The sequence below is a fragment of the Peromyscus leucopus genome, chromosome 4 (assembly GCF_004664715.2).
Source record: "Peromyscus leucopus breed LL Stock chromosome 4, UCI_PerLeu_2.1, whole genome shotgun sequence".
Classification (NCBI taxonomy): Eukaryota; Metazoa; Chordata; class Mammalia; order Rodentia; family Cricetidae; genus Peromyscus; species Peromyscus leucopus.
In genome coordinates, this window is record NC_051066.1 from 144,281,939 (window position 1) to 144,306,962 (window position 25,024).

Consider the following 25,024-nt stretch of genomic DNA (forward strand, 5'->3'; position numbering starts at 1 on the left):
GCAGAGAGCTCTGCTGCCTGGAGAGGTGGTTCCTAGCAGAACTCCCTCCCTCTCCAGCCGCCTGGCTTTGCCTGTGGCTGGGTGAGCCACTGGTGAAGCCTGCTGGTGCTGCTGATGCTCATCCACCTCTCCTCCCCGGCACTTCACTGTCTTTTTCCCCTGCCATATACCAACAAGGGCCCTCTGGCACCTGGTCTAGGCATCAGCTGACCCTGTACTTCCCACGGATGTAGGTGCAGCTGTCCGGTGGGGGAAGATTCTCCTAGCCGGTGGGGGAAGATTCTCCTAGCCGGGGCTAATACAACCTGAAGTTCCCCCAGAGACCTGAGGATCCCAGTACCACCTCTGGGTGGAGATGGTGGTTTATCTGCACTTCTCAGCCAGAGGCTTGTGAGGTGGCCGTGACAAATGTGGGTTGGATTAAATTTCTGTTAACTTATTTTAGATTCACACTTTCCTTTCCATCCCCAGGCCCACCATGAGGATCTTACAGTCAGAGAGGCCTGTAAAGCTGGCTTCTCCGAAGAAGACTACACTGCCTTGATCTCCCCGAATGTCCTGGAAGGAGAGAAACTACTCAGAGGTAGAGCAGGGTGTGTGTATGTGGAGGGGGCGGGGATGAAGTGGAAGGCTTGGCTGGCCTTGGAGCCCCTGCTCTCTGTCAAGAGATGGTTGTGAGATCAAGCAGGTTCCAGTAGGCCAACCAAGAGGCTCCTTGCAAGTGGTGAATGATTCCAAAGGCCTGCCTGTCATTTTGGACTGAGGTGAATCATTTCCTGGGCAACAAATGGGAATTCGCGTGGAATGTTGTCGCCCAATGCTGTGCAGGGAGACTTCTTTACTGAGTATTTTTATGTATGAAATGCAGGACTCTTAAATTATCCCCACTTTGAAATGCGTGACAAAGCAGACGATGTTGTTGGGAGCTCAGTAAATAAGCCCACAGACATTCTGCTCACAAATGTGGCTTGTGGCTTTCATGACTGCCCCTCCAATGAAGGGAAGGGCATCGAGCTTCTGGAACCAAGGTATGCAAGGGGCAGAGGGAGATAGCTAGAAAACTCATTGCAAATCTGTTTCCCTTTTCCAGACAAACTAATTAAACTTTCTGTCTGCATAGAGTGGGAGATAAGAGACTTGGCTCTGAGGTTTCAGTCTAGGAGTTTTTGCTCTTGGCCTCAGTTTCTCAGAAGTTTGAACTGATATAGTAGAGACAGGGGAAGTAGGCTTTCAGAAGGGGTGTCAAATCCTAATTTCCATATTGGCTCTGAAGTCTTAAAGTTGTTGACTTCTCCTGGTGAGTTTGTGTTGTAGGAAATAGAGCAGCTGTCTATGAACAGGTGTGTGCAGGTGTGTGGAAGCCCTTACCTGCACAGTGAGAGCTGTTCTAGGCATGTCTGCATGGACTCAGAAGCAGCTGTCAATTCACTTGGCCATAAAACCCTAGACTTAGAACTGTGAGTTGTTGTTTCTTTTCTTTTTCTTTCTCTTTTTCTTTGTGGAGGAGTGGTTGTGTGGTTCTCAGGTCTGAACTTCGAAGGCAACAATGACATCCCGTTGCAATGTCAAAAGGTTGCTCCTACCTGCTGGACATGGCCCCTTCCAGCAGGAATCTTTCGTATTTTTGTTCCTTACAAAATTATGTGAATTAAAACAGCATCCAACTTTTCTGATGGTTTTTTATTTTACAAATTGGGAAGCCAAAGCCATTGACCATTGCAGATCATAAAAAACAAGGAAGGAAGGAAGGAAGGAAGGAAGGAAAACTTGGAATGGACGGGCCTCGATGAGAAAGTGTGTTCAGGACACTCTAAGAGCTCCGTGGATGTTTTGATTTGGAGTTGGATGAGGTGGGCCACCTTCCTGTGTCCAGTGTGGCTCGTCCCTGTCATTGCTGCATTCTGGACTCCATCATGCTGACCCTGGGACATGAGGCCTCCCAGAGCTCCTGAGAAACACAAGGAGATCTTGCCACGCCCAGTGACCCAGACTTGAGAGAAAAATGCTATCTGGTAACAAGGAGTATCTACAACAGAAAATAAATCTCCATATCTTCGCCATGCTTCCTAGATCACGCTGGTGTCCTAGCTGTGTACATAGCTAGGCCCTACTGTGTGCTCCTGTCCTCTTGGGCATGTGGGGGATGGGGATGGGTTATAGCCATGTCGGCATCACTTCCCCCTCGCCCACACCCTCTGCTCTCTCCCTGTTTTCTTCCCTTTGAGCTTGAGGTGTAAGATGTCATGAGCAAAAATGTCTTTATATCTTAGAAATAATTTTGCACACACAGAGGTGAAAAGTGAGGCCCACAATACACTCAAGCTAGGATGGACAGACATGGCTGGGTGCGCAGAAGACTTGGCCACTCTGAGAACCAGTGAGGATGACTGTCAGAAACAGACTCGGAGCTCGGAGCTTCCGTAGGTTCTGTGCTAAATAGATAATGACTCCTGATAATTGAGTTATTCCGAGGGAGAGAGCTTAACCTTACTTAATTTGACAAGCAGAGCTTCCCAGTCGTGGTTTTATGGTGAGCATGCCATGAGCTATTACCGGCCGCCCCGTGGCTTCCTCTCAATGCCTGAGTCAGCTCACCGGCAGCCCTGGACCTCCACATTCCAGCAGGGGAGATTTGTTACACAGTAATTAACTTGTTTGTGATAAATGGGTGGAGGAAATGTCGTGACATTTTGTTTTATGTCTAAATGAAAAGCATTTGCATTCTAAAAAAAATCCTGCTAATTAGGCTTAAAATAGTTTTCCCCAACAGGGTAACAAGTGCATGTATAGCAGCCCTTTGGAGATGCAGAACCACTATGTACAGAAGGCAGGATGCTCCTTGGACCTTCATTGTTCCAGGTCTACTTGGCTTTGCGTTTCCCTGATGCCTCTGCTGGTGAACATGGAATGTTGCCTGCAGTGCAGCCACGGCTCTGTTCTTAGAATAATTTACTTATGATCACTGATGCATGCTAATATCTAAATATGACAGTCAGATTCTGAGGGCTGTCAAGCAGCCTGCTCCAAGCCCTGCTTTGGGCTGGGGCAAGTACTTAGGAAGGTGTCTCTTTCTCTCCTGGGTGAATTACTAATGGTCAACCTGCCCAAGGAAGCTGCAGGCTGGCATGATGACCCATGTTATCATCCCACAAGAAGGGCAAAAACTGGGTCTACCCTGCCCAATCTCACAGCGAAGAACTCCATGTGTGGGGGAAGGTTTCAGGTGTCTCAGGGAAGTAAAGGATGTGAGGATTGGGTCCCTGCCACAGTCTTGGAGAAAGGTGACTGGGCAGAGCCCCTGTTTGATATGTACAGGAGAACTGGGTTTGGTTGGTCATCTGAGGAGAGTCTGCGCTGAGTTCAGAGAAGTTATAAAGAAGGGCTTTGCTACTGATGCTTGTGTCTGAAGATTTCCTCCCTGTCTCCATCTTCTGTTAGCCTGGGAAAACCTGTGTACTGGCCACACTTGCTTCTTGTCAACCAACAGTTTCTCTTATGTAAACCTTGATAGTTGCAGAGATTCCTGACCTATCATTCAGTTTTTATCATATTTACTATTCCAACCTACTTGACCAACAAGCTAAGACCTAGTTAACAGGCCCTTAAATAAATGGGGTTAGTTTTACTCATACTACAGTGAGTGCTGAGATATGGTCTCCGGCTGAGGCAGTGGATCAGATCCATGCCTATGACAAGCCTAATCTTTATTCTTACCATTCCACCGTCTAATTTGTTAGTTTATTGCCACATCACCATAGACCAGCTGCTGTGGCTCCGTGTGTTGCATCTGAGTTCGGAGAAGAGGGAAGAAATAGAAAACTCCTCTGCTTTTTTTTTTTTTTCTTCCAGTCTCAGGAAAACTTTTCTTGTAATCCTTGCAAGGGTTCTCATTGGCTACCACCAGGTCACATGGTGTTCTGAGCTACACAAATTCACTGCAGCACTTGTTTTACCCCACCCCCCCTTATAACCCAGTTGCTGGATTGGGAGCCAATCAGTTTCCTCAGGTAAACAGCCTCAATGCCTGGCACAGGGCACTCCCCCAGCCTAGGGTCTGTGCCTGAATTATTTGTTGTTTCTCCTCTCCCTCTCTCCCTCCCTCTCCCTCCTCTTCTCCCTCTCTGGTCCCCATGTAGCTGAGCTTTGTCTCCAACTCACCATGTAGCTAGGGATGACCCCAGCCTCTCCTGTCCCTCCATCTCCTCCTCTCAAAAGCTGAGGACTATGCCTGACCCTCTGCTGACCCCATGTGCCATATTTGTATGAGAGGACAGCTGAGCAAAGGTCACGAAAGGCACCTGGGGTCAATGTCTGAGACGCCACTGAAGGTCAGCATGCTCTGCCTTCAAGAGGTGCTGTCTTCCTGGGTGTTTTTTAAAAGATTCATTTTTAATTGTGTGTGTGTGTGTGTGTGTGTGTGTGTGTGTGTGTGTGTGTCTGTGTCTGTGACTGTGTGTGACTGTGTGTGACTGTGTGTGGTGTATGTATGTGTGGTATGGTGCGTGTGGCGTGAGTGTGTAGTGTGTGATGTGTATGTATGTGGTGTGTGTGGTATGGTATGTGTTTTTGTGTTTGTATGTGTACTGGGTGCATGCAGGCCTGTCCTGTGCTGAGCCTCAGGGGATCTGGGCCTCACTGGAAGTGAATGGCCTGGAAGTGGCATTGTCGGTCAATGCATGGCAGAGTGGGAACTGCTATGGAGGCTGAAATAAAGACACTAATGGTATTTCTGGAACCCTCAGACCCCACGGGCTGCCTAGCCATGGTCCTCCTCACTCATTCTCTGTACTGGCCTATTTTGCTGACTGGGGGCCCCATTTAAAATGTCTATATAGGCTTTTACACCCGCATGGCAATGCGACCTCTTTCTGGTCAGTGGTATTTAATTAGGTTAGGCTTCTGGGAAAGCTAGACTTTTTAATTTTTTTTTCTGACAAAGAAGAAAAGGCTAAGCTAGCCATGCCTGTGACTCTTTCCTTCTATCTGGAACACAGACGTGGTCTTTGTGGTGGAGTAGCCATTTTGTGACTGTCAGGGTGGTGGAGCTGACCTGGGCCCAGATGCACCTGAGCACCTTGGCAGAGGTGAGACAGGTAAGCAGAAACACTACAGCTGAGTGACCAGCAGCAGCCCCCAGCCGAGGGCAGCAATAGTTGGGGGCGCAGGCCATTAAGCCTTTGCCTGAGCTGCAGTCTATGGCTCCTCTACCCAGCCTGAGACCTGGGTCTCTGCTCCTTTGTGAGTTGGGCTTTCCTCCGGCTCCTGATTTGGGCACACTGGGGTGCAGGGAGCATGTATGACAGACACACTGATAAATGTTTGTGAAATAAGTGAAACAAATTGCCACCAATTCTGTTCCCCTCCAGTCAGGGACATGAATTTATTAAATGTGTCAAGCCAGGGCCTTCACCCAATCCCCCAGGAGACAGTGGCTCCAGCAGTGTCCTTGGCACCCTGCAGGAACAGAGGCCATGCTAGGTGTCTTCCCTTACATGCCAGTTAGTCAACACTCCACAGTCTTGACAGAAACGGGGTCACTTGAGCTGAGGGGACACAGCCCTGAACACCAAGCTGGACTTGCTGCTCCTGTAGCTGGAGGAATGTGTTGTTAGCACGAGACACCACTGCTTCTCTTAGCTGCCACTTCATGAGCCTCCCCAGAATGTCCACTCTGTCTTTGGGGCCAGTCTCAGCAACAGAGTTATTGATTTTCCAACAGCTTTTCTCTGACTTGGGTTTTAAACAAGGCTGCCATGCAGAATGGGCAGCAGGGCTCTGCAGGACAAAGGAGAGCTGGGCCCAGAGATAAAGTCTGAGAAACACTGTTCATCCCTGAGTATGTGGTTCACATAGAGAGAGGGTCCTAGCAGCCAAGGAAATAAGTGCATACACTGCCCTACATGTTCTGCCATCAGTCTCTGTTCTGGCTGTAAGTGGTGGCCTGGGGAGATGAATCCCAGAGTCTCACTGCCTACAAAGAAATAAAGGCTTAATCAAGGGAGTGTGGCTCTTTACTATACCCCACACCATGGGCCATGGTTCCCTCCATGCTGCCCTCCTCTCCTCTACCCCTGTGACATACCAGTGTCAGAAAATAGCATTCTTTATAGCTTCTAGGATTAGCACACCAGTCCCAGGCAGAGAGTGGGGACACACTGAAGACTGTGTCTTCAAAGCATTCGTTTTGATCAAACTGAAGATGAAGGACCGTGAGACTGTGTAATCGTGATGTGACGACTTCAGCTTCTGAGCAGTGCTTTGCAGATATCTTACTAAATCCCCAGAAAAGCCTGTTGCTAGATCAGAAACTGAGGGTCAGTGAGGCCGATTAGCCGATTGCTCTTCTTCCAGTTTGTCCAGCCCTGTGTCCCTAGCTACTTCTGCTCTCCTTGTGACATCAGAGCAGATGGCATAGAGAGTCTAGAAATGGATGCATACAGTCAGATCCCCATATGTTCAGAAGCCACTGGTACAAGAACCAAGGAATGTGTCGAGTGTCCCTCTGCCCAGACAGCTGCATCGTGGAGACTCAGATGGCCCTCAACAGCCAGCACTCATGCTCAGGCCTCCTCCTGCACTGTGTCCCAACTCCTTGGGCCCCTGGGCTCTACAAACAGCTCTGGCATTGGAAGGCTGGGATTCTGCAATGCCAGCGGTTTTATATTCTGGGGAGGCAGCAGGAAGTCTTGGGAAGGACTTTCAGATTGTGTTAGCACTGGGCATACAGTAAGGAAGGCTCTAGATCAGGATCTGGCCAGCTCTGGAAGCCTGAACACACCTGCTTCTGGCTGGGTTTGTGCATAGCACCACTATTGCATCACATTGTGACCCCTGGTACCAGGAACCTGGCGGGAGGTTGAGCCCAGATTCATAGGAAGGTCCTGGGATCCCAGCTGCCTGACACATCTCTTGTAGGATCTGGGGACATACATTCCTCATCTCCCACATGCGTGTCCTTTCTGCTGGGACCTGGGGTCCTGGCTGTATGTTGAGTCCTTCTGTCCTTGTCTCTCAGTGTGACCTGAAGCATTACAGAGCTCCAGGCCCAGTCCTTGTGAGCCTCTGTGAATTTCCTCCATGGCTCCCTCTCTAGCCAGGCACAGGATCCATTCCACCAAATGGCACTTACAATTTTTTTATTTAAAAATATATTTACTTTTATGTGCATGGGTGTTTTGCCTGCTTACATGTCTGTGCACCCTGTGCATGTCTGGTGCCTGTGGAGTCTAGAAGAGGGTGTCAGATCCCCTGGGACTGGGGTTATAGATGGATGTGAGCCCCACGTGTGTTCTAGGGATTGAACCATGGTCCTCTGCAAGAGCAGCCCATGCTCTTAACCACTGAGATATCTCTCCAGCTCATGATTTTTGAGAAGGCTGCAAAGACATTCAAGGTTTTGTTTTGTTTTAGAAATGGTGATTTTTCCAATTCTGCCCTGCTGGCTTTGTGAATTTTACTAAAAGATCATAATGAACTTCATACTACAGTCTAAATGAACTGTGTATGATGTATGGGTACCTGTGGCCTTTCTTTATGATCCTTCATGATCTTAATTTCAGAATGTGGAAATTTTGTGAATTCCCCAAATTTGCAAGTGGATGTGGGTTAAAAGTGAGGATGGGGTGCCCTCTCCCTTCTCTTTCTTTTTCCTGTTGGAAGTATAGTTAAGCAAATGGCAGAACTAATCATGAGGTGAGAGCAAGCAGGCAGGCGTTCATCTTTCTCGAGAATGTAACTATTATTCTGACTTCTTGAGGGAGCAATTTTTCCTATGAGTGAATTTCACCAATAAAAAATGCCACGAGCCCTGAGAAGCCTCTGTCTGTGGAGGTGATAAAGTTCTCTGGAGTGCCCTCATGGCATCCGCTTGATCCTTTATCCCCAGAGGGGCTCTGACCTACATTGCAAACACAGTTTTTTGTTGAAAGGATTTTGCCCTGGCTCTGGGCTGCCCTCTCTCTGCTGCTTCCAGCACTGTCACGGGGGATTCTGCATCCACCAAGCCCCATCTTCCAGCAGCCTGTTACTTTGTTTTTGTGAATTAGTGTGCAAATTTCTTTTTGTAGATCTCTTCATGTTCTTCCACTCCCAGGAGCCCCATTCCTCTTCCATGTCACATGTGTTATGTGACCTCACCTCTTCCTCCTGGTCTCCCTTCTGCTTTCATGACCTCTATCCCTCCTACACACACACACACACACACACACACACACACACGCACGCACGCACACACACACGCACACACACACACGCACGCATGCATGCACACACGCACACACGCACGCACGCACGCACACATATGCACGCGCATATATATACATATATACATATATACATATATACATATATACATATATATATATATCTCACAATTTAAAACTGAGATCTTCATATGAGATGAAATATAAGGCTTTTGACTTTTTGAAAATGGGCCACCTCACTTAACATAATAATTTCCACATCCATCAGTTTTTTTGAAATTCTTATGGTTTCATTTTTCTTTACAGTTAAATAAAATTCCATTGTGAATATGCACCACACTGCATTATCTATTCTTTTGTTGATGAACATCTAAGTTGACTTCAGTTCCTTGATATCATGAACAGAGAAGCAATGAACATGCATTCAGAAGCATCTCTTCAGAAGCATCTCTATGGTAGGATGTAGACCTTGGGTATATGAATGTAGACCCTTAGGTGTATGATATAGACGCTTGGGTATATGATGTAGACCCTTGGTTGAGTATATGGATGTAGACCCTTGGGTATATGGATGTAGACTTTTGGGTATATGATGTAGACCCTTGGGTAGATGATGTAGACCTTTGGGTATATGGATGTAGACCCTTGGGTATATGGATGTAGATCCTTGGGTATATGGATGTAGACCCTTGGATATGTGATATAGACCCTTGGGTATATTGATGTAGACTCTTGGGTATATGATGTAGACTCTTGAGTATATGGATATAGACCCTTGGGTATATATGATGTAGACCCCTGGTATATGCCCAGCCTTGGTATAGCTGGGTCATATTAATTCTATTTTTAGTTTTTGAGAAACCACAATCTTGATTTCCATAGTGGCTACACCAGTTTGCATCCCCACCAACAGTGAATAAGGGGTCCTCTTTCCTCATCTCCTTACCAGCATTTGTTGTCTTTTGTATTCTTATTCAAAACAGAACAGGGCTGGGACAGGGCAGGTTAGAGTGATGATTCAGTGGTCAACAGCGCTGGCTGCTCTTCCAGAGGTCTCCGGTTAGTGTGGTTCCTAGCACCCATGTTGAGTGGTGTCTTAGTTACTGTTCTATTGCTGTGAAGAGACACCATGACCAAGGCAACTAATATAAGAGAAATCATTTAACTGGGGACTTGCTTACAGTGCCAGAGATTTAGTCCATTATTATGGCAGGGAGTATAGTAGCACTCAGGCAGGCACTGGAACTGAGAGCTACATCCTGATCCATAGACAGATAGACAGAGGAAGACACTGGGCCTGGCTTGGGCTTTTGAAACCTCAAAGCCCCACTCCCCATTGACACACTTCCTCCAACAAGGCCACAGCTCTGAATCCTTCTAACCCTATCAAAGAGTAACCATTCCTTGGCAACTAAGCATTCAAATATATGAGTCATGGGGGCTGTTCTTATTCAAACCATTACAGGTAGCTCACAATCACCTATAACTCCAGCTCCAGCTCCTCTTCTGGTCCCTGAAGGCTCTGTACTTTATATGCCATATGCACATACAGAGATACACACATACACATAAATATGTAAGAGCAAACAATTTTTTTAAAAGAGAACAAAGGGCTGGGGATGTAGCTCAGTGGGAAAGCATTTGGCTAGCATCCAGAAAGCCCCATCTTCGAGCAGCAGCAGTAGCACAAACTTAAACGGAATCAAACACTTGGCCAGACTGTACCTACAAAGGCCCTTTCCTTCCAATGCCCCATCAGGGGTCAAGGGTGAGGGAAGCAGTGTCTGGAGAGTGTGCTTTGTGCCTACACGTCTCCTTGTGTGATTCTGCTGTGCTACCCCCAGATTTCAGATGGTTCTAAGGGATGCTCAGGTCACATGCCACAGACTTAGGCTCTGTGGATGTTCTCATTTTACAGATTACAGAGTTATTATTGTAATTTTATTATGATTGTAATAAATAATTTATTATGTAATTAATATGATTGACCCAAACATGGAGTTTATCAGCCAACACTTCTGAGTGTCAGGAGGCAGCCATGGGTCTCAGTGGGCTGGGATAAAGGTGTAGTGGTGACAGACCAGCTCCTTCTGAAGGCTCCAGGGGAGAATTTTCCAGTTTACAGTTTACATTTTCCAGCAGTGCATCGTGTCTGTTCCTGCCATGCTTCAGTCTGCCCCACCTCTCATCTGGTTCAGGACCATCTGTGATGACAATGGCCCACTGGCATAATCTATGATCAGCTCTAACTTCAAATCCTTTAATTTAATCAACCGTAAAAGCTCCCCTTACTTCATCGGTGCCCTGTGCAGAGGGTCAGGGGCCCATGCTGGGGACACAGCAGCCACTTCTGGAAGTCTGTCTGGCTGTCACATGTGAGGACTTGCTGGGCTTCCTGCACTGGGCAGCAGTCCCTGTTGGCATGCTCATGGGGGAAACTGAGGCATTGAGCCACCACTGTTAGGAAGCTCTCTGTGAAAGGAGAGCTCCAGCTTTTATAGCTGCCCATTTCTTCTCAGTCCATCTTGCCCTGTGCACACACAACCATTCGATGTTCTGTATCCATAATTAAGACTCAAAGGGACAGCTGCATCCCAGTAGCCAGCTGAGAGGAGACTGGCCACAGAGACTGTCTGAAGGCAGACCTTGTCCAAAAGCTAAGGACTTCCCACATAACCACTTTAATTTGGCCTTGTTGGTTCAGACTCACTGTGTTTTTCTTGCTGACAGTATGTGGGGATTTAGGAAGGATTAAGGTAAGCCTTTAGGAACAGATGAATATCCACAGGCACTTGAGGGCTGCCTGTACTTCACTAATAGTCAGATGGTCCTTGTGGGGCTTGGGTGCTTCCTGTCTAGGAGAGTAGCACAGGTGAGCCATGGACATGGGAGGTGTTCTCGTCCCCCTAGTGGGTGCCTGCTCCATTTGGAGCACAGGCTGGTTGACTTCCAGCCCTAGAATGTGGGTGTGTTTGTCCTGAGCATGCACCTGGCTCCTGGTGGCTGAGCATTCCAAGGAGGGATAAAGCTTAGTTCTGGGTTGTCCTGGGAGCTTGTGAGTGTGCTCAAGTGTCTAACTGGAAGTGCCGGGTTTCTCATTTGTGTTACCCAAATGTAAGTTTGGACAGCACTGGTATTAGTGACTTTTCTTGTGACTGTGACCAAATACTTGACACAGTCTATCTTAATAAAGGAAGGGATCTTTTTGGCTTTCAGGGGAACGCAGCCTGTTGTGGCAGTGAAATCATGATGGTATCAGTAACTTGTTCCATGGTGCTGATCAGCAAGTAGAAACAGAAGAATGCCAGGGCTCACCTGGCTTTCTCCCATTTTCCCTTTTTATGGAAGAGACCCCCAGCTCAGGAGCTAAAACTACCCATATTTAGGGTGTGTTTTACCTGCTTCACTAACACTCTGGAAAGTCCCTTACAGACACATCCAAAGGTGAGCCTTATGAATGCCCCAGGTGTTTTATAACCCAGTCAAGTAGGTAATCAAAATTAATTTTCACAAATCTACCCCATTGCCAACTTGACACCCAAATACAACACTTTATGAAATAACACTCCATCTCTGGTTCCCACAGGCTGGTAGTCATCTCATACCACAAGGTGCATCCATTACAGAGTCTAAAGCTCCATAGTCTTTCTTAGAAGTTTTAACAGATTGAAACTCCAGCCTAAAGTCTTTTGAAAATCAAGGCAATCTCTTAACCATGGACCATTAAAAATTAAACAAAACAAACACCAATTATATGTCTTGAACCCATGCACAGAGTAAATATTTCCATTCTAAACGGGACGGACGAGAGCCTAGCAAGGGAAAGAAGCCAAAACAGGACCGGAAACCCGGCAGGGAAAACACCAAATCATGCAGCTCCATGCCAGGCATCTGGAGATCTTGGGGATCACCCGGGTACCAGCGACTTGAAAGCCCCCCCTTCATCTTTGACACCTTCAGCACATGCAGCCTCTTCTTAGTGGCGAGAGCTGGATTCACCCGTGCCGTGGACATCCCATGCTCCTTGTAGTTCCACCATAGCCATTGCAACTCAGTCTTCCCCTCCACAGGTTCCCATAACACCCTCTCAAGGCCTCACTGCAGGGAACCCAGCCCTGCCACACATTGCCTGATGTGTCAGAAGCTTTCTCACACATTGGTGCAAGCCTCCGTGACCCTGTAACTCTTGCACTTTGCATGTCTGCACCAGCCAGCAAAATATGAAATGCTTTTCTTACTGATAAACACTTCAAAAGGTTCTTGAGGCAGGGTCTCACTGTTTGGCTCTGGCTGTCCTGGAACTCACTCTGTAGACCAGGTTAGCATTGAACTCCCAGAGATCAGTCTGCCTCTGCCTCTGGAGTGCTGGGATTCAAGGTGTGTGTTTTTTCACCTTATTTTTTGAGACAGAATATTTCACTAATTTGGCTGACTGGCACTGAGTCCAGGAACCCACCTGTTTCCACCCCTCCCCTGAGTGTTAGGATGATAGGTGTATGGTGCCATACCCAGCTTTTAAAAATGTGGGTGTTGAGAATCTCAACTGAGGTTCTCAGGCTTGCATGGCAAGCACTTTCAGGGGGAGCTATCTCTCCAGATCTGGAAGGTTTCCTCTTGGTCACACTAATCTCATTAACAATTATAGTTGCTTCTTCCACATCTGTCTTGGTTACACCTTTGAATTTGCTCCTGGCTCTCTTCTGCATCAAACTTAGCACTTCTCCCTTTTCATGTCTTTCCTCTCTCTCCCATTACAGATCTGACCAAGAGCAGTGAGCAGTAACTGTGCCATGTCTCCTCTGCCAAACAGCCACCACTATTGCTTTTGAGTCTAGTGGCGCTCAACTTACAAGGATGGAAAAAATATAGCTATATTCTGTGTCAGAATGGCCTCCAGCCCAGTGCAGACAGATTCCTCGTTCTCTGAAGCCTTGTAAATCTATCCTCTTCTGCATGCCATTCTCTCAGCAGTCTGTTCTTCCAAATTCCCACCACAGAGGACCACTAAGCTCTACTTACAGAATTCTGAGGTTTCTCTAGCCCACAGCTCCTCACTTTTCCAAATTCCTTCCACAAACCAGTTTTGAAGGCTGATGAGCCACACGGTCAGAGGACCCTCCTTCTTGATCCCTATTTTTCTGCATTGTTTGCTTTTCTCATCATTTTGACCAAATTCCCAACAAAAAGCAACTAAAGGGAAAGGTTGGTTTGGGCTCGCTGTCAGAGGGATGCAGTCCATCGTGAAGGGGAAGACTTGGGACAGGGACAGCTTGAGTCTCAGAGGCAGAGGCTGGGGAAGGCCAGTGTAAATGCTGCATTCTCTGTCTCCTCCTCTTTATTTGCCCCAGAACCCCAGCCCATTGGTTCCCTGCCCACAGGCAGGGTGGGGCTTCCTTCCTCACCAAAGCCTGTCTGGAAACACCCTTAAAGACGCACCCAGAAGTGTGTCTCAAGGTTGATTTCAAATCTAATCAAGTTGACAATGAGGATTGTAGCTAGAGTTTTCCGCCTTGCCCACAGTCAGGACAAATCTCTGCCACCCGCCAGTCCCACAGCCGCTCAGACCCAACCAAGCAAACACAGAGACTTATATTGCTTACAAACTGTATGGCCGTGGCAGGCTTCTTGCTAACTTTTCTTATATCTTTAAGTAACCCATTCTTGCTAACTTTTCTTATATCTTTAAGTAACCCATTTCTAGAAATCTATATCTTGCCACGTGGCTCGTGGCTTACCAGCGTCTTCACATGCTGCTGGTCATGGCGGCGGCTGCAGTCAGTCCTTCTGCCTTCCTGTCCTTTTATTTCTCCTCTCTGTTAGTCCCGCCTATCCTTCCTGCCTAGCCACAGCCGATCAGGTTTTATTTATTAACCAATCAGAACAACTTGACATACAGACCATCCCCCAGCACAGCCAAGTGCAGACCATCTCAAACACCTGCACTCAGGCCCATGGTCCTAATCATCCTCTATAAGGACCTGCTGGGTAACGCCACAAGGAACCCAAGAAGGGCTCCCACAGGACATACAGAACATCCCACAGCACAGGATGGGACCACCACACGACCTATGCCAGTGTGCCTGGGAAAATGAAGGGAACCTCGGAGCAGTCCAGACTGAAACTGCAGAGAGCATCTGGCTGGGAAGCTGGATAGGGCTGGGATACGTAGATGTCCTGGCCTTGACTGCCTAATCTGAAAATCAAGTTTAGAATGTTCAACTCTGGCCTAGAACCTGCCTGGCTGGTGCTGGCTCAACTAACTGAACTTCTGAGTCCAATTCCAGACCCTCTGCAGTGAGGTCAGCAAAGGCCTCCAAAAGGTCCATCTTCTGGGAGCCTCTGTGATACTGTCTAAAGAAATTGTTTTTGCAGATATATTTAAGAATCTCAAGATGATGTCATTCCAGGTGTGCTGTTTGAAGGATTAGGAGGTGTCGCTTTGTTGAAGGAAGTGTATCTCTGGGGGTAGGCTTTGATGTTTCAAAAGCCCATGCTAGGCTCAGTTTCTCTCTCTCTCTCTCTCTCTCTCTCTCTCTCTCTCTCTCTCTCTCTCTCTCTCTCTTCCTCCCTCCCTCCCTCTCTCTCAGCCTGCAGATCAAGATGTAGTTCTCAATTACTTCTCTAGCACCATGCTTACCTCCATGATGATAATGGACTAAACTCTAAGCAAGCCTCTAATTAAATGCTTTTAAAAAAAGTTGCTAAGGGCATGGTATCTCTTCACAGCAATAGAACAGTGACCAAGACACCAATTTAGCTGAGTGTGCCCTATATCTCACAATAATTTTCATTACTAGGAACACAGAAGAGATTCAGATACATGTGAGGGGGGCATGTGGGAACATAGCCAGAGAATGGAGCAATGTAACCACAAACCAAGGTCCTTCCTGGAACCTTCAGGGCACTGTGGTCCCTCTCACTCTTCAGTGACTGACTACACCATCTGCCATCTTGTGCTTCTTCATTCATTGCTGCAGCCAATGAGAGCTAACCCACCCCCTGACTTGGAAATCCTAGCAGTGTGGCCTGGAATCTTTCTGAAAGTCTGTCTTCCCAGGAACCTGATATTCATGAAGTTTGGAGGGCTTTCTGAGGGCCAGCATCCCTATAAGCACCTGCATAATTTACTAAGGTATCCATCCCACTATATATATATATATATTCCCTGCCCATCATCTTCCTCTGTCAAATGGGCTTTACATGCTATGGCTCACAGGAGACCCTTAAGATAGATCTTGTGAATAATTTGTTAATCTAAGGACTTTTCTTGGGAATGGACTGCTAGGCAGAGGCAAGGCACACTTCCTCTGCTGCTGACATGTGGAGCACATGGGAGAACATTTATACAACAAGCTGTGGAGATGCAGAAAGGCCTCCCTGATGGCTAAAAGTGCTTGGTTCTCAGGTCACAGCAGCTGCACTCTGGCTGTCTGGCTGCTCTCCTCCACCAGAGGAAGAAGCTTAGCATGGTGGTTAGAGGGAACAGCCTCGCAGCCTGGGGGCTGCACACCTGTCATGCTCACCCTGTCACACCGGTCACTGATGTCACAGGTGGGCCTTCATGCTGTGGGGTCTTACCCAGGTGTGGTGGCTGTGGTCAAGTGGGCTAGCTCCCTCCCATCTCTGAGTACTCAGTGTGAACAGCACCAGGCAGGCCTGCCTTCTCCAGAGGCTGACAACTGCTACTGGATTCCAGACTGTCACTTCTCCAGGCTTGAGGTCAAGGGGGAGCTCCGAGTTTGTAAGAGAGGATACAGAACATGGTCCCCTACATTGATTGATATTTCATTGCTGGTGTCTTGGGGCAGCTCAGCCAGTCCCTGGAAGAAAAGCCAGGAGCAGTATGTAGAACATAAAGGGCCATGCTGGCTGGTGAGCTCAGGGACAGGAGCAGCGGGCAGAGCAGGCAGTGCCCACTGGTGAGCTCAGAGCCAGGTGTAGAGGGCCTTATCTCATTGTGTTTTCCTAGCAGTCAGCTTGGCATGAAGGGGAAAGATGCCTTCTTCCTTTCTCTTCCTCTGTGCAGTGTCCACAGACATGCTGGTAGCTCATTGTTGGGGACACCCATTGGTGTTTGGTCAATGAAAACTTTCCTGCCCATTGCCATCCCATACCAGTACCCCTGAAGGGATGGACAGCATGGCTCTGTAGTTCTTGCCTATTGGACTGATCGTTCCTGGGCAGGTACTTGTCTGCAATAGACACCTCATGAACTGCATTGGACAGAGTTCAGGGCTCAGGTGTGTGTGGACAGAGGCTCACTTGCTTGAGGCTCTGGAAGGGCTGGGTTTAAAGTGAGGCCTAGCCTCCACCCTTGCTCTGTGCACGGCCTCAGAACCAGGCTGCTTCCTGCCTGGGGACTGTGGTTCAGAAAGTGACGTACTCTGAGTTCTGGTCCCAGTTCTTGGCCACACATTATCAGCCAATAAGGATCTGCCACTCTATCCCATAGAAGGTCTGTAGCTTTGTGGATCTTCTATGGAATAGGGTGACAGGTCTCTTTCTCTGGCAGAGTTTAAGGATATGACAGGATTATACCCAACAGCTTGTGGCAATGCACCTGACCCACGGGAACAGAGTGGTACAGACCTAGTCCTTGTTGCCATTGTTTGTACAAATGTGTGGGTCCTGCCTGGTGAGCAAGCACAGCTGGACTCTGCTCTTTCTCCTCTTTATCCAGTGGAACATCATCCCCTCTCCTCTCCAGCCTTGGTCTCACAGCTGCCACAAGAATCAGTCCTCCAAGACTCAAGTTCAGCTCATTCTCACAGAAGACAGGGGCACACATTGGCTGGGAGCCCTTCCCTTCCATTTCCCCCAGTTGTCTATGGAGGACCCCAAACTCCCACAACAAGCCCACTCTGGAACCTGGGCTCTGCATGTGGAGGCAGATATCCTCTGAGATGAGCTTTGACTCCTTCCCAGGAGTTCTGTGGTTCTCCCTGAAGACTTTCTCCTTAATGGCCTTTACATTCTCATGTGTGGCCAGAGACCTTTTGGCCAAAGGTGTTTTTTTTAATTGAATAAATTATGGAGTGACTTATTTAAAGCTCCATGGGGTTGTGGGAGGGAGAGGCACCTGAGCATCAGTTGCTCACTCTGTTTATTAATAGGGCACTGGGATCCCTGAATTGTGACATTTCATAGTTAATGCTTAAGTGCTCAGGAGCTAGTGGAGTTGGAAGCAAGTTACTATAGAGATAGCCCTACTGTGGACTCCCAACTGTTAGACCCACTGTGGGCCCCTGACTGTTTAAAACTAGACCTTTTAGTTCTTATCTTTTCTTATCTTCCCCTAGTTAACAAAGAAGGGATTATAAAACTTGCCTTATCTGGTTCTTACATTTTAAGATAAAAACTGAGTGCCATGCAGGCTGAGGGGTATAAAACTGTGATCAGAAGTCTGTAAAATTATAAGTTATGTTTTCTTGAGGAGAGTAAGGTGGTTTCAATGACTTTTTTTCCTTCTTAGAGGACCTAGACAGCTTAAAGGATTGAGCCCCTCAGGAGTGTAAGATATACTTCCATGTGGGGGAGAATGGAGTTACATGCTAGAAAGGTTAATGGGTGGTAAACGTCAATTTTATACAATCCTAGCTAATAAAAATAGCTTATAAGACATAAAATGTCATACTGCCAAAAGTATAGAGGACTTCAAAATCCATTCTGAAGCTTTGCATCTTTTGAAATTGATGCCCAGAGCACTGAGTGCCTTCTGTTCCTGGTTTGAGGGATGGCACCTCTGGGGGAGGGACCCATCTCTGGTAATGGGGTACACATGTGTTGCTGGGGATATGTAACAGAATCTCAGGGTCTCTGGGCCCTGAAAGTGCATCATGGTGGATCTGGCCACCCACTTCACCCAGGCTGTCCCCAAGTGTCTCTAATGAGTTCCAGGGAGGATGTTTTTAAAAACTCGGGGTGTAATAATCTTGGCAAATTTCAGTTTTTCAATACCATGGCAATAAGAGACTACTGTTACCCTGCACATCACACAGAAAGGGATCATTTAGATTGTCTTTGTTCATGTGTGTGTGTGTGTGTGTGTGTGTGTGTGTGTGTGTGTGTACATATGCGCTTGTGTATACACACCAAAAAGTCAGAAGAAAACTCTGGAGTCAGTGGTCTCCCTCCACCTTTATGTAGGTTCTGGGCATTGAACTCAGGTCTCCAGGCTCAAATGTCAAATGCCTTTACTCACTGACCCATTTTGCCTGCCTGAGTTTTTAAAGGAAAGCCAGGGAGTGGGAGACTCGAATCCCTTGCCTGAGTATTTCCACCTTCATGTCCCTGACATGTTGGCTTTAATATGGGATTCAGGTTTGAGTGGTCTGAGCAAAGGCATCTTGAGGATATACAAAGAGCCCAGCTAGAAATTAATTGCTCTCTGTGCTAATTTCCTAGAGCCCTTTGGGCCCAGTATCTTCTGCTATATTAAATCGAGTCCATTGACAACAGAGTTCTCTCTAAGTGATGGAAGATGGCCTCTGCATCCAGCTTGCTGAATCAGCGTAACCGACAGGCCAGTGGGCTGTCTTTGTAATTTCTTTGTGAGCAGGATTAAATTACCCTGCAGGCTGGCATGGAGCCACAGGCCCTGGCTTTGCTGTCTTGGAATATGAGGATCCAGCCCAGAAGCACACGTGTCTGCATTTAAATTCTGACAATCTCCCATGCTCACCTGATGCTGCATCTATGCGCTGGCCTACCATCCTCTCGTGGTGCTCAAGGCTGCACGAACATAAAATAAGAATTAAATTTCTCAGCACTATCAAACGGGAGGCCATGCCTTTCCTTGGGTGGGAGAAAGGTGCGACTAATGAGATGGTTCTGTCACAACTTGGGGGAATTCTGATGTTGCCTTTTCATGAAAATGAAAGTGAAGTGTGAGTGACATCTCCACTCTGTGCCAAGGTTTGCTTTTGGGTATGGGGTGGGACTTCAAACTGACCCATTTCTATATGTATGTACTGTGCTCAAATAAGGCTGGGCCAGCTAATGGTTGGGGTTGGCACCAGAGCAGGCACTGGGGGAACAGCCAGAAAGAGCAGGAGCTTTCCCCTACAACTGTCACTAATGGCTTTTCCTCCCTCTTCAAGAGAAATCCCAAGAAGAGGCCTTTCACTGAGACCTAGGACCTCTCAGCAGCCTCAGGGGCCCAGCCTGCTGGCACTCAGGATTTTCAGAAACTTGCCCATTGTTGGGTTCCAATAGGAGGGATCTGGAAGGATGTCATTCTCTGACACGCACATGAAAAGTCCCCCAGCAGTTTTCTAAGGTTGCACTTCAAGGAGGCACCAATTAATCACTTCTTTCAGCCCCAGGGGAGCTGAGGGACTTCTCCTGAGATAAGGAGGATGCAGCCACCCTCTATCTGTCTGTTCCTCCCTGCCAGGCAGAAAATCACATTGTTTCCTCACTTTGAAAGGTGCTTATTTTATCAGGTAGGCACCCCATCCACGCAGTTACTGAGGTGTTCCTAGTGCAGACCCCCTTATCAGGTTTTAAGTAATTTTCTTTCCTTCTGCTTAAATGCCAAGTGGGTCAAATATGTGTCATTGGAAAATGGCATCTTGAATAAGTATATTGTTTATTGTAGGTGTCCCCAGTCACCCCCAGGAATAGTAAATGTCGATGTTAAGAATCGGGTGACTCGGGACCCTTGTCTGCGTGTTTTGGATGGAATCCCTGTTCTGAACATCAGTAGGATGGAAGATAAAGGCTTATCTATTTATTTCCTAACATATTGCACTGCTAATCTCAACTGCAGTCTCTCTGTGGAACTGCTCTTGGTGAGACTGTGGCCTCTCTTCAGGAAGTTATTTGATTTTTGATGTAAGAAAAAGGATTAATACGTATGGATTTTGATAAGGCTGGCTGTTTGGCATGGCTCAGATACTCTCATCCCGTCTGTATCGCTGACAGTTGGTTCGTTATGCTGGAGCACTGCAGAGTGGCGATACAGAACATGCAGAGATAATTGTAGTTTTGCTATTTAAAAAAATAAGTGTAGTGCTTTACGGTGTTAAAATGATAACCTGTTTAGGAAAACTCTCAGTGCCCGTCTTTTGGCAAAGAAAAAACTCTTCTAGCAGCTTGACTTGGATCCTATTAATCTATTTTTATTTTCCTGAGCATAATTTAAAGTCTCATTGCTGTTTGAACTCTTAAGCTAGAAAGGAAGGCCAGAAGTGCCTTGTGTACTTTAGAGATAAATGCAGCTGCAGAGGTTCCATGCCTTAGCTTTGCAGTGACCTCAAGCTTCGACCTTAGACTCACTTGGCTAGACATGGAACAGGTGTCTTGACCTGTGATGAGCATTTTCTTTTTATCAAGGTACTTTTTTTGGTGGTTCCCTCATGTTGGGAGAAGGAAGATTTGGGAGGCCTCAATTGAGCAATAAATAAAAGTCATTCCATTTTTTTCTTCTAACTTCATGCTCCCTCCAGGAAGTAAGTATTGTGCTCAGGAAAAACATATTCTTCAGAGGCTGGAGTCCCATGATTCTCTTGCAGAAAATGCTAAATCCTTTATTCTCAAGTCAGTTGTTTTGATGGGATGAACATCCTTGCAGGGTCTATTTTTTCTAGGATAGAGACTAGGCCTGCTAGTCTATAGCAGTGGCTCCAAGGTGGACACAGGGGAAGGGACTAGTAGACAGAAGGAGATGGAGAATTAACAAGGTGCATAATTTTCACTAAGACATATCATTATTTTTGTTGTGTTGTTTGTTATCTTTAGGGTTTTACTGAATAGATGCCCAAGGGTATTAGAAAATTTTGGATACCAAAGGAGTTGTAGCCATTTTTCCCTGCTAACCAGAAAGTCCCAGAGACACTTAGACTCTCTAAAGTTTTTAAATTAAGACCCAAATACATATTCCAGGACCTTCATGCAGCAGTTTCACACCTCTCCCTTTTTCCCTAGGCCACGCCCACTCCCTTCTAGGCACCAGCCCTTTACTGCCTGATGAGATACTTAGAATTTACTACTTCTTCCCTGTAGTGTTCCTTTGTCATTTTTGTTTAAAAGACTATTTCTTTATATGTATTTTCCTTATATCAATGTTTTTCCTGCAGTGTATGTATATGCACCAAGCATGTGCCTGGACCCATAGAGGCCAGAAGGGTTCATAGGATTCCCTGGAACTAGAATTACAAATAGTTGTAGGCTGTCATGTGAATACTAAGAACTGAAGTTGTATCCTCTAAGTACAGAAAGTTCTCTTAACCATTCAACCATCTCTCCAGCCCCTATTCCATTGTGTTTGTTTCTCCTATGTGTGTGAACACCTTCTGGAGGCCTCCAACTCACATGCCACTTTTTTGATGCTCTGTCTTACTGACGTATCTTCCCATCTGCCTAAAATAAGTCAATGTATTTCTACCTCCATTTTTTCATGGTTTTATTAAATGTGTGATGGTAGTATGTAGCAGGAATCTTAAAAGTTCTTACTAATAAAAACAAACCTGGGGCCAGGTATTGGGGTGAATGCTGAATGATCAGAGAGACAGAACAAGCCACAGCCACCTCACCTTGCCAATTCCTCAGCTGATCCTGTTTCCTCAGACTGGAAGCCTCTGTGTCCTCATATCCAGTGGATCTCAGCTGAGCTGCTTCTGGAAAGCCTGAAAGCTTAACCAGGCTCTAGTTCCAGGTCTTCATGCCTTAAATACCTTTCTGCTTTCTGCCTTCACTTCCTGGGATTAAAGGCTCACTTTCTGGGATTAAAGGCTCACTTTCTGTGATTAAAGGTGCGAGTCACTATGCCTGGCTATTTCCAGTGTAGCTTTAAACCCACAGAGATCTGGATGGATCTCTGCCTCCCAAGTGATAGGATTAAAGGCGTGTGTGCCACCATTTTCTGGCCTCTATATCTAGTGGCTGTTCTGTTCTCTGACCCTAGATAAATTTATTAGGGTACACAATATTTTGGGGGAACATAATACCACCATAGTAGTATTCACTGTGCTCTACTTCATGCCTTCCCAAATTGTGGTCATACTATTTTTTTGCATGTGCATGTGTACACACATGCAAGTATGCTAGAAGCAGCTATGGAAGTAAGGAGAGTGTGTGTGTGTGTGTGTGTGTGTGTGTGTGTGTGTGTGTGTGTGTGTTTGATGAACACATAAAGGGAAACAGATGTTCCATTGCACCCACATAAAACCAAACCATCTTCCCATAAAAGAATCTTTGTGATGATGTAGATGAGCTTTCTCCCATCTCTAGGAATGGAGAGAAGCTGAACTGACAAGCAAGAAAATATGAAAGCATGATAATTGAAGAATGTTAGATGTAAAATGGCCAAGTGAAGTATTTTTCACTTTGCACCTGTGTATTAGGGCTTACTCAGTTTATTTATTAAGCTATTATCAAAGTAAAGTAAGATAAGTGGGTCTTAATCTAATGAAATGCCCCTTCGTGGGCTGTGCTACCTTCAGTTATCCAAAGCATAATTGGATAACAATGACAATGATTGCATTGAGAGTTTCAGGACTGCACAGCCCTCCCTTTGTGTGCCTTCTGCACACTGCTGCTCATTCCAATGAAGCAGGGAGAGGGCTGACTCTCCAAACAGTAGGGTGGATACTGGCCAAGCCTGACAGGCCCCACCTTCCAGCCCCTACCACTGTACTCTTATTTAAGCTAATACTACAAGATCTCTGAAAAGCATTTCTGTTGTCATTTGGCAAAAACATTTACTCCATGGCTGTTGGCCTCTTTCAAGAACCTGTACTCCAGGCAGTCACTCTTCTCAGGGCCACACAGCCAAGGAGAGCCACTTCTAAATATCTACGTTGTTTAAAGTGTTTAACTTATCACCCCTTTCTCTACCCTGCCCTGCCTTCTTGATGGTGCTGTCTTCCAGTTTCATTTCACTACTGAGCATTAGGTGCCCCTATAAAATAGTATTGACTTGCAGGAGCTAAGATACACACGTGCCCATGCGCTTAAATGTTCAGAATCCAAGCTGCTAAGCTGATAGCATTTTATTGATTCATCTCCTTCCTCTGCTTCACTGAGCCAGAGTTCTCCCTAGTGAGGTAGTGATGTGTTGGTGCTGACCATGGCATAGATGTCCTCACTGTAGAAGTGATGTGTTTGTGGGCCGAGGACATTGATTATTGTTATGACCCTGGTGCCTTCAGGCAGCATCTCACATGGCTGAATGATTTGGGAAACTTCTTTGAGAACAACCATCTTCCTTGACTGGCTGTGTACTCCCCTACCACCCCACCCAGTTTAGCCCCCCTTTAAAGTCCTTTTAAAGTGTGTACAATAATTGCAGCCAATGAGAATGTGCAAAATGGAAGATAAATTGAGGACATTTTCAAGGAACATTTGGCGAGAATGGAATTTCCTATAAAGCATGTTTTCTTTTTCCAACGAAGTGTTGAAACTGCAAAGTCTCCTCCCCTGTCTGAGAAACAAGATCATGGATGCCAAGGGTTCAGGATGCTGAGGGCTCAGAGGAGAATAACAGGATCCTGCAGTTTTACCTGCATGGGATGAAAACATGTTACCTGGAGGGTGTTGATTTGACAAAATCCGTTTCTTAAGTAAGGGCTACCTTTGGAGCTTTGTGGCAAGATTCTTTATTTGGTGAGAATCAAGATTTGATTTTGAAGCCTCTGCCCATGTGGGTGTGAGTAGCTGCAGGTGGTGGGTTTGCAGGCAGGGAGGCAAGCTTTCTGAGAGCTTACAGTACAGACTGGTCCCTGTGCTTGTCCCTAAATTGTTTCCCATATCTCTTTGTTGCTAGTGCGGGGAAGTCCCTTGTTCACAGCTCACTACTAAGAGCTGTCTGTCATCTCTGTCACTGCTTATCATGGATGTAACTGAATGATTAGCAGAGAACCTTTCACATGCTGGCTGAGGACTGAGCCCAGGAGAGACATGGTGAGGCATGCTATCCTTCCTGCCTAGCTGTTGGCAAAAGACTTCCCCGAGCCTCTCATCCTCTACACTCTCCCTTTCCAATCAGGATGAGCTTTGTAAGCAGAAGCCCAGTGGGTCCTAGCACATGTAATGACCAGCAAGCTTTGTGTGAAGCCCACTCCATCCTTCCCAAACTACTGGCCCAGTCACACATACTCTGCTTTCTCATTTCTATCCTGGGGCTTCTGGTGGGACCCTGTCTTTGGCTTGAGAGCATCTGCCTCTGTTCCTTGCTGTTGTATAACTGGACCTGGTTCAAATATCCCTACCCAGAGAGGTATTCCCACCCTTCCTAGCACCTCTTACCCCTTCACACCAGCCTGTGGAGAGCCCATGACCACCAAGACCTGCTGCTATTCTGTCCTACATCAGTCCTTACCTGTTGATGTCGTGGGTTCTATGAGCATGCATCCCATGCTCCTGACTTCAGTCTTAGGTACCAGAGCAGGTGGCTACAGATACTCATTTTTATGTCTTTTCTCTGCTATAATCCTTCCCGGTTGTCGTCCACAGAGGAAGATAGAAGGTAGTAGCACCTCTTTGTCCACAGTCTCCTCTCCATTTGTTCCTGCTGAGTATCACAGCACATTCCCAGGGGACGGCTGAGCTCACCTCTCCTGTCCCTTCTTGCCTTGACTTGGTTGGTGTATACTAACCTTCTTCCTGGACATCCAGCCTCACCTGGAGCTCTCACTCTTTCCCCCATGGTCTAGGGCCCCTGCTACAACTGTGGTACCAAGAGTGATTATCTTTTCAGCCTATGTAGGGCCCTGGAAGTCAGTGGCAAGGCCTATCCCCCCCCCCAGTACCTGCTGGTGCTAGTTACTGGAGCTGCTGGTTTCCTGAGTGAAAGTTCTTGAATCTCAGATTTAGTGTGGGTC

The 25,024-nt window shown here is 46.8% G+C and overlaps 1 protein-coding gene across 1 annotated transcript in view; it reads left to right on the forward strand.

Moving 5' to 3' along the window:
* The window catches only part of Cdh4 (cadherin 4), a 485,154-nt gene that overhangs the window by 1,744 nt on the left and 458,386 nt on the right, over positions 1-25,024 (forward strand). The window contains exon 2 of the mRNA XM_028885363.2: positions 472-583. Within this exon, the coding sequence (XP_028741196.1) occupies positions 472-583 (112 nt within the window). The remainder of the gene's footprint in view (positions 1-471; positions 584-25,024) is intronic.